The sequence below is a fragment of the Accipiter gentilis genome, chromosome 19 (genome assembly GCF_929443795.1).
Source record: "Accipiter gentilis chromosome 19, bAccGen1.1, whole genome shotgun sequence".
In the NCBI taxonomy this organism is placed as follows: Eukaryota; Metazoa; Chordata; class Aves; order Accipitriformes; family Accipitridae; genus Astur; species Astur gentilis.
In genome coordinates, this window is record NC_064898.1 from 27,442,684 (window position 1) to 27,452,870 (window position 10,187).

The window sequence follows — 10,187 nt, forward strand, 5'->3', positions numbered from 1 at the left end:
ACGGCCGGGGTCCCCCCTGCCCATACTGGTGTCCAGCTTGGGCTCTCCGCACGCTCGGCTCGAACACGGGGCTCGCTCCCCGGCACGCTCCCGGCTCCCGTGCACAAGCGATACACAGGCGTGCCTGACTTTGCACTTCTTGCGGAGCTGCGGGCTCGCCAGCCCACGGACCTGCTGTCCCATCTCCCTGCCAGCGCGGCGGGGGGGGGGGTCCCCAGCAGCGCCGCAGGCCCCTGCCAAGCCCCCACCTCCGCAGAGCCCCTCCATCCTCACTGAAACAGCCGTGGCCGCAGCACACCCACGCACCCCAGCAGCCAGCTCCCACGCTATTCCCTGGGGGAAGAGACCCCCTTTCCATCCCCGCATTCCCATGGGAGCAGTGCAGCAGGACAGCCTGCTCCAGCTCCTTGAAGAGGGGGTGATGATCACGGCTGGACCGAGGGGGGCCCAAGGACAGGCCCCCAGCATTGCCCTGATGCAGCTCCTGGGATTTGGGAGGGCACGAGTGGAGCTGCTGGCACCAGTGCCCCTTCCACCCAGCCTGCGGTGCGGCACGCATCCTGCCCTGGCTCTCCCTGGGGACCACAGGCAGCTGGGCAGCCCCAGGGGTATCCCGTCCATCTGGCAGGGGCAGGATCAGAGCCGGGTGCCTGGCAGGGAGCCACAGCAATTCCCGAGAGTGTCACTTACCTGGGGACAGCCAGCCCCAACAGCAGCCCCCCTCAACCTCTCCCCGAGTCCCCCCGGGGCACGGTAAGCCTGGCTCCCACCGTGAGCATCCCCTTTTCCAGCAGCATCCTCCAGAGCAGGCACTTGCTCAGCTCTACGGCTGCATCCACTCGCATCCCAGGTTTCACCAAGGGAAACCAGCACCCAAAGGGCACCTTAGTGCCCTCGTGCTTATTTCGGGGGATGCTCGACCCTCAGCAGCTGGGCTGGGGTTTCCTTTGGGGCAGGAGCCTCATCGATGCCGAGCCATCCCCCTTGTGAAATCCTCTGCTAGTATCTCATGGCTTCCTTGTGATGGGCGGCTGTGCCAAGAAATCCATCTGCACGGCCAGACCGAGCCCAAACTCACCGTCCTGGGGGTACGGCAGGGCAGCAGCACCCACGGTGCGTGCAGGTAATACCAGGCTTGGAAGAAACCCCATAATTAACACATTGCAGCGCTCTGCTGGAGGAGCCCAAGCCTCTGACAGCGCAGAGTACTGGAGGGAACGCAGGGGAAATAAAAGAGCAAAAAATTCATTAACAAAGGTCACGCTGTTCCTGGCTCACACTGCTGAGCTGCAGCGCTGGCTGAGCCTGCCCCGACCTTCTTCCTCCCAAGGGACCCCCGGGACGCCCTGCAGCCGAAGGCAGCCGCGGGCGGCGATGGGGAGAGGAGCTGGTGCATGCGTGCGGCCGCGGGGCTTTGCCGTGGGTGCCGGCGGCTGCAGACATGGGCTGGAGCAACCAGAAACCTCTGTGAGTAAATGCAGTATGCCCACGTGCCCGTCACCCTGGCGTCTGACACCGAGATGGGCCCACACAACCCCCTTGGGCTTGCTGCAAATTCTCACGCCTTGAAAGCTGCTTTACCTGCAGGCTGTTGTGAGTGCCTCCGGCCTCGCACCGTCATTCCTGGCTCAGGCTTTAGCGAAACACTCAGGTTTTGGAGGTTTCACCCACGAGCGTTTGCTGACTCAGCATCAGTCCCACTCCCCAGATGAGGCCGGGAAGGGTGGGAGACGAAGCCGCCCCATGCGACAGGTCCCAGCCACGCTCCGGCTCAGCCGGTGGGTGAAGGACGTGCATGGGGAGACCCCAGAGCTCTGCCGCCGGGGAGAATGGAGCCGGCTGTGCTGAGCGAGCAGAGGGAAGGTCCCCAGGTCCCCTGTCCTGGGAAAATGAGCCTGACCCTAGTCCGAGCCCTAGTCCTAACTCTAATCCTAACCCTAAACTTAGACCTAGCCCTAGCCCTAGTCCTAACCTTAGCCCTAACTCTAACCCTAACCCTAAACCTAACCTTAGCCTTAACCCTTGTCCTGGTTTCAGGACAAGTTAGATATAACTGTCTTCCCAGTAGCTGGTACAGTGCTATGTTTTGAGTTCAGTATGCAAAGAACCTTGATAACACTGATGTTTGCAGTTGTTGCTCAGTAGTGTTTAGACTAATGTCAAGGATTTTTCAGCTTCTCATGCCCAGGCAGGGCACAAGAAGTTGGCACAGGACACAGCCAGGGCACCTGACCCAAACTGGCCAACGGTGTATTCCATACCATGGGACGTCCCATCTAGTATAGGAACTGGGAAATGGGGGCAGGGAATTGCCACTCGGGGACTGGCGGGGTGTCGGTCGGCAGCTGGTGAGCAATTGCCCTGCGCATCAGTTGTACATTCCAATCCTTTTATTACTACTGTTGTCATTTTATTAGTGTTATCATTATCATTATTAGTTTCTTCTTTTCTGTTCTATTAAACCGTTCTTATCTCAACCCAGGAGTTTTACTTTTTTTTCCCGATTTCCTCCCCCATCCCACTAGGTGGGGGGGAGTGAGTGAGCGGCTGCGTGGTGCTTAGTTGCCGGCTGGGGTTAAACCACGACAACCTGAACCCTAGTTCTAGCCTGAACCATAACCCTAACCCTAAAATTAGCTATAGTTCTAACTCTAGCCCTAGCCCTAGCCCTAGCCCTAACCCTAACCTTAGCTCTAGTCCCACAGCAGCCGGTGGGAGACCAAGCCCATCTGCCGTGCACCCCAATTTCCCACCTGACCAGAACCCCAAGATGCTGCAGAAGGACCCAGGAGGGTCCCATGTCCCGGGATGATCATGCTCAGGACCAAAGAGCCTCCCACGGGTCCCATCCGGCAGCGGGAGCTCCCAGCTTGCAGGCAGTGACAGGGCAGAGAATTCTTGCCTCGAGTAGCTGATAATAAAATCATTAGGGGATGTACCATCACCCTGCTTGAGCTGGGAGATTACCAACTTTGCTGGTACTGACACCTCTCCCCATTGCCAGAGCCACCTTGCTCAGCCCTGATTCCTTATTTAAAGGCTGCACGGCTTCCCTCTTGCTTTTTCCACATGGGAAGGATACTGCCATCAGCCTGGCTGTGTTAGCACTAGTAAAAAAAAAAAAATGAGGAAAGGCCCCATTTTTTTGGAGAACAAGTCAAAACACAGCAGCACCCATGGCTTGTGTCCTTCCAGCCAGGCATCGGCTCAAGGACAGGGCTGCAGACCCATCCTTGGCTGCACGACCAGGGACACAGAGCAGCCCCAGTGTTATCCCCTTGCAGCAAATAAACCCCAGCCTGCAAACTGCTGCGAAGCCGTACGGATGTCCCAGCTCCACTCCGAGGGGAGCAGAGGCTCTGGCTAAGGATGATGCATCACCTCCCAGCACCGAGCAGCCGCTGGCCTCGTCCCCAAGCACACGCCGGCTCCATCAGCATGATATCCTCACCAGGCTGATCAATCCCACTGCTTGGCAGGGCTTCACGCCCTCGGAGCCAGGCTGGGTGCCATCCAGACCACCGAGGTCTCGTGTCCCAGGCTACGGTTCCCTGTATTCCCAGGGAGGAGCACGTTCCGGCAGCCCTGCCCGTACCTTGCCCCCGCAGGCAGGAGCATTAGGGGCTTCTGCTGCAATGGGGTGAGGTTCGGGGTGCCCAGCAGCAAGGAGGGGCTTGCAGGGAGACTTTGCATGCCAGGCAGAGGGGAGCATCAGCATCTTCATCCCGTAGCAGCCAGACCCTGAACCTCAGGGGACGGGGACAGGTCCCCTTCCAGACCTGCCTGTCCCAGGGCCACGTCTGCCCACGGCCAAGGGGAGCGCAGCCGCATTTGGCAGGCAACAGCTCAAGGAAAGAGGGGGGGGAAAAAGCCCTCCACCAGTCTTAGCCTTTCAAATGCTCCTTATAAATAGATCCTCAGTGTCTTCTGAGTCACCCAGATGAAACGTGCAAGTTAATAACGAAGTGGGAAGGGGCTGGGAAGCGATTACAAGCCAGGAGAGGCTTTCTGGCTAAGTCATCACTTCTGTGACAGGGCTGCACCGGCAGCTGCTGTTTGCTTTTTCTCTCCTTGGGTGCAACAGTCCTCCACTGCATCTGGCGAGCAGAGGGCTTTGGGGATGCCAAAACACACTGCGAGGCCATCCTCACCAGCCGCGACCCCCGGGCCAAGCCTTGAACCCCCCCCTAGCCCCAGACAAAAAATCAGGTTTTAATATTTTCTATGGGAAATAAACCCACCCAAAACCACCTCCTTTTTCTATTTGATTTTTTATAGAAGATGCAAACTGACAAAGACCCAGAAGGCTTGAACCCACCCAAAATGCTCCCTGCAAGGTCTCAAGCCATCCTTTTCCCTCTGCCTCCCCACAGTGGCATTGCAGGCAGGGCTCTGCTAGGCTATGCCAGGGCAGGCAGGGCACAGGATTTGGGGACAGGAGCAGGACCAAGGGCTGCTGCTGCCAAATAACACCAAGGGCTGCTGCTGCCAAATAACCTGCCACCGGGACATTTCTGAGCCGACACTCGGCGAGTCCCACAGGCTGCTGTCCTAGTCCATCCCTCGAGGATGCTACATGGGTGACAAGGTTTGGGGACACCTTCCCGGTGCCTGGGGATGCCACGGCATCATGGACCACCATTGACTAGGAACGGCTACCCGAGGACCAGCCGGAGACCCTCCATCCAGTCTCCAACCCCCCCAAAACAGCAAATCTTGGGGTCATCACCCATCGCTGCAAGGCAGGCAAGACCCCCACCCACCCTTGACACCTCGGCCGGGGGGGTCCGAGCTGCCAAGCTGCCCGTTGCCTGCGCTCTGCCGGCTCTCCATTGCCTAAACCCTGCCGCTGCTGTGCGGATAGAGCCGCAGCAGCAGACAAAGCATCTCCCAGTGCTCTCCATCCCCCTCGCTCCCCCCTCCAGACAGGCCCATCCATTAACAAGGACAGCTCAGCCCTTTGCAGGAGAAAGCTGGACAGGCAGAAAGTCCCAGGCAGCTCCGGGCCCTGCCTGCATTTCTGGCTGCAGCCCAGCGCAGCTCTCAGCAAGCCACGTGGGAGCCGGGAAAGAGACAAAAGCGAAAGCGGGGATCGGGGTCGGGGAAGAGCGGGAGGCAGGAGGGATTCCCAGAAAGGGCTGCTGCATCCCCCTCTGCCCCGGGGAATCCTGCATCCCCCACGCAGGAGCTGCCGGCGAGCTGGCTGCCCACCCCAGATGGATGCTCGTCCTCCCGGAGCTGATAGAGCAGCGCAGCTCTCGGAGGGATGTGCTTGGGGCTCGGATGGAGATGATGGCCAGGGCACGTTCGGCGCAGCTTCTCACCGGCAGAGCCGCTGGTGCTGCCGCCCTGGGCCGTGGCCAGCCCCGCGGTGTGCCAGTCTGCCCGGCGGAGCGGAGGCTGGCCTGATTGCCTGCATCTGCGCTAGCATCTGGCTGGCAGCCGGCAAGCACCGGAGGTTAATTCCCCAACACTTTAAAACCACTCGCTGCTCTGAAGCTGAGGATGCTCAGGGGGATGCCCCCGGGCGACGGAAGGGAAGCTCCTGGCCAGGGTCCCCCCCACCCAAGGGACCTCCCCGGGGCATGGAGATGTGCAGGGTGCCAGGAAACTCACAGCCAGGAGCTTCCCCTCCATCCTCTCCGCAAGGCACCTCTGAGCTCCTGGGCTAGGTGCCCAGGCGGGTGGGTGACACTGAAGCGCCCCAGACACCTCCCAGCCAACGTACTGGCACCAGGCTGTGAGAAAGGCAAAGGCACAAACAGCCTGAGGTTTTGGAAAAGCCCAGAGAACATCACACGCAGCCGCTTGCAGATCCCAAGGAACCCAGCAATGGGGGACCAGGCTGCCCTCACCCCACTGAACCCCTTTGCCCTGGTAAGTGGGTGCCCGTTAAGGAGCAGAGCTGCCCCAGCCACACTGGGAGCGGCGATGGAGTTGGTGTTTTCCACGGCACTTTACACATGCAACTCAGGGGCTGGCAATAACCACGAGGCAGAGGTTTGGAGCGGGGTCCGGCGGGCTCGGCAGCCTGCCCTCGGCTTTGCAGATGCTCAGAGATCTCCAAAAGGTGGCTGAACCACCTCGCCAGGCAGCTCGTGCCCTCCACGTCCCAGCTGGTGTTGCTCCCTGGCTACCTGCAGAGTTAATGCCACCGGAGCAAGCCATAGAATCATAGAACAGTCTGGGCTGGAAGGGACCTTTAAAGGTCACCTAGTCCAACCCCCGTGGATGCCACGTCTCTGCTGCCAGCGCTGCCCTTCAGGACGTGCTTTGGGAGAGAAGCGGGGAGTAATGGTGAGGATGCACGAGGTGGGGAGGGACCGGGTTTCCCTCTGATGTGTGCCCAGGCCACACAGGTAGCGGCAGGTAGGGACAGACATCAGCAGCATCACGAATGTCACCTCATGCCATCAGCCCCTCCAGCTGCTCCCCTGGGCACCCCCTGGGCCGGGACCCCAGAGGAAGCGGCTCCCAGGTGGATGCACAAGGGAGATAAAATGGGGATGGTGCATTACACATCGCCCTTGCATGAGCCTTGATGGGGACACACCGTCCGGGTCCTGGCATTGACCTGGAATACCCAGCACAGAGACTCCTGCACTGCTGCAAAGATGCATAAGAGCCATCTTTGTCCCCTCGGGGGACACCGGGCCCTTCCTTCTGCCAGTGCCCACCGGCTCCCGGCCACTCAGCCGGCCGTGACCCGGGCAGGACAAAGCTCCTCATCCCAGCTGTGGCCACAGCCACGGTCCCTCCTCCATTACGTGCCTGGCACCGACCCTGTCACCGGACCAGTGCTGAGCATGGTGACACTTGGCCAGCTCACACATCCCCCGCATCTGCTCCTGCCAGGCAGCTGCCAGAAGCGAACTGGGCAGCAGGGAGAGCTCGATGAGGAGCAGGCAGCCCTGCCTGCACCCTGAAGGAAGCCCTAACCTCTGCCCAGCCTTCGCTGAACCAGGTGCTTCCCTGCAGGGATGCTCCGAGCATCGTCTCTGTGTTTGCAATCTGCAGAGCTCGGCTGCTTCTCCCCCAGCTGCTGTCGGATGCTGAGAGAGCAGCAGCTCCGGGCACCCCGGCATCCCACCCGCCGCTAACCGGGTCAGGAGCCGCCCGCCTGGGAACACGCTTCCCACCGGAGGAAAAAGAAGGAGAAAATGGGTTAAAACATGACCTGGATAATGCAAAATGGCACTTGACTGGCTGCCACCCGATGCTCCCCTGCGATAAATCAGAGCTCATCAACCGCACACGTGGGAGACCTGGCCCACCGATGGATCTCGGCCCCACGCAGCATCCCCAGCTGGGCAGCAGCACTTTGAGACGGTGGGCAGTGGCACTGCTAAGATCTGCCGTCAGCACACAAGACAAGCCAGCATTAAACAACACACAGCTGGAGCGGAGGCAGAGAGCCGGCAGCATCACCCCACAAGCGCTGGCCTCACCGGGGACGCCCGCTCCAGCTGAGTGCTGAAGGAGCAGCCAGCTGCACGGGCAAGGGCATCGTCTGAAAGCTCTTGGGAAGCTTTTCCACCTCTATATATCCCCCAGGGTGTACGGGAACAGGGACAAACATCTCCTAGGAAGGACATGAGATTATATCCTGGGTAAAAGGGGGAAGCATCTTGGCTCACCATTCCTGTCTCTCCTGCCCTGGGCGGCTCGAGGTGTGCAGCCAGTCCGGCTACACTAAGTTTCTATAGCATCTACCTTTCTTAAAAGCCATTAAACAGCAGCTGCAAGTCAGGAGAGGCACTCCAGCTGGAAGAAATATAGGGAAAGCATGGCATTTCAAGACCTTTGTGTGTTTTGCTTAAAGAAAAGGACATGGGCACATGTTCTGGCAGCAGCATGAAAGGATCTCTGCAGGGAACAAAGCGCACGCAGCACCAGAGAGCGAGCCGGGAGAGCTGGGGGGGAAGGATGCCGCCCGCAGAGAAGACTGGACCCAGCACCCACGGCAGCGTAGGGGGATCAGCAGCTCTTGGTGCCTCTGGAAGGTGGGTCTAAGCCCCATACCACGTGTAGTCAGGAAAGATGCTGGAGGCTATTTTCTATAGGGAAAGGCAAGCTTCTCATCTGAAGGTCACCTCGTTGAAGGTGCAAAAACCTGGTGATGCCAGAGGGAAACATGTGGGGCTGGGGCAGGAGCAGGCGGCAGCTTCCCTTGCACCCTGATGGTCCTGTAATCACCTAAAGCACCCGCTCCAGGAGACCTGAGGCTGCTCCTGGGCACATCCCCGTGTGGTGAGGCAGCCCCTGGGAGCGGTGGTCCCGGTGCAGGCTGCCGAGCCAGGTGGTTCGGCCGGTGCCTGAGCACGTGGAGCCAGCACCACCAGACAAAGGAATCCAAGCACCGAGCAGCTTTCCTCCTTGTCCCCTTACACCCGCATCCCTTCCCCGCCAGATCAGCTCACCCCTCTGGCAATGTGGGATCTGATCCCAGCAACTGCTGGGGAGGGGCAAGGGATTGGGAGCACCCGAGATCTCTCGGCACCCGGGAGGCAGAGCACCCACGTACCGCAAATTGCCTGTGCACAGCCTGCTACCCAGCAGCTGTGGAGCCTCGTGAGTGCCACACACACGCGCGCGCAGAGCCGGGGGTCTCCGCCATCCCTAGCCGAGCCCGTGGGCGATGGGAATTCAGGCACCGCATGCTTCCCGTTAGCCAGCTCAGCCCCTCTTCCCACGTGGGCTCTCTGGAGCATCACCCTTCACCGCTTCCAGGGAGCACTGTCATCCCTCAGCAAGGTCACCCCACGCTCGCATTGCAAAGCCCCTCGTGCCTGCGCCGTGGAACAAGATCCCTGTGAGCCCCAAAGCCCCTTCCCCACCTCGCTGCATGCAAACAGGCGCAGCGACACCGGGACCCCCAGACCTGTTGCGTGGGTGGGTGTGCGGGGGTGGCTTCTCATGTCCTGCGTGGAGCTGCCGAAACCAAAATTCAGAGGCCTGACCTGCATTTCACAAAGTCACCCATGCCCCCCCAGCCCACCCTCTGGCCAGGGGCCTTCTGCCCCCACGGGGAACCACCACGCCGTGAGGGTGGCTCGCGAAACAGGGAGATGCTGTTCACACCAGCCTTCCGGCACCGAGCCCTTCAGCCAGCCGCCAGCGATGACCTGCCCTGGGCTAACACAGGTGGCGAAACGAGGGGGGGGGGGGGGGGTCGCAGACACTTGTCATTTCCCTGCCACCCCCTCCCCGCCAGCTGTCAGGCAGAAGGAACTTTTTCCTGCCTCCCCTCTCCCCGATGTCTCCCTCACTCCTTCACCCAGCATCACCCCCGGAGCATCCCTCCCTCTTGGCGCGGTCTCCCCCCCGCTCCATGCCCGGTGCCGGCGGGAGGGGGGACTCACAGGTCAGACGCGGCCGCCTGGTACGGCTGGCTCCGGCAGAGGATGGAGTGTCCACAGCCCTGGCCCATGGCTCCGCATGCTTCGGCAGCCCTGCCAGGCGGGCGGCGGGGGCTCGGCTGCGCCCGGTTCTCGGTGCTGGCTGGGAGCGGAACCTCCCGCCGCGCTCGGCGAGGGTGTCTCCAGCTCGCTGCTGTCACCGAGCCCGATGCAGCGCGCCGAGGCGTGCGGGAGGGGAGGGCGGAGGGTGGGGGTTGGGGGGGTGCGGGGGGAGCCGCTGATTGACGGCGCCGCTGCGGCTCCGCGGGGCTGGGCGGGGGCCGAGCTGCTCGCCGCGGAGGGGCCGAAGGGGTCCGCACCTGCCGCCCGCCGCGGGCCGCGCCCGGCCTCGCCCGCCGCGCCGCGCCGCGCCGAGGGGCCGCCGCCTTTGTCTAGCGAGGCGCACGCTGGCCCTGCCCGCACTCCCCCCCCCGGCTCTCCCTGCGGCGACAGCCGACCCGCCGGCGTCCTCGACCCGCCGGGCAGCGGGTCCTGCTGGGACCGCAAGGCCGTTCTGCCCCGGGGGCATCGGGCAGCACGGAGCGATGCTGGGCAGCGCTGGTTCCGCAGGCGAGTCCCTGCCCCAGGGGTACTGAGCAGCACTGGTCCCACGGGTCCCTGCCCCAGGGGTACTGGGCAGCACTGGTCCCACGGGTCCCTGCCCCAGGGGTACTGGGCAGCACTGGTCCCACGGGTCCCTGCCCCAGGGGTACTGGGCAGCACTGGTCCCACGGGTCCCTGCCCCAGGGGTACTGGGCAGCACTGGTCCCACGGGTCCCTGTCCCAGGG

At 61.8% G+C, this 10,187-nt stretch overlaps 1 protein-coding gene across 1 annotated transcript in view; it reads right to left on the bottom strand.

Moving 5' to 3' along the window:
- The window catches only part of PDE2A (phosphodiesterase 2A), a 52,000-nt gene extending 42,321 nt beyond the window's left edge, over positions 1-9,679 (bottom strand). Inside the window, exon 1 of the mRNA XM_049823409.1 lies at positions 9,363-9,679. Coding sequence (XP_049679366.1) covers positions 9,363-9,430 — 68 coding nt within the window. The 5' untranslated portion in view covers positions 9,431-9,679. The remainder of the gene's footprint in view (positions 1-9,362) is intronic.
- Positions 9,680-10,187: the final 508 nt, after the last annotated feature.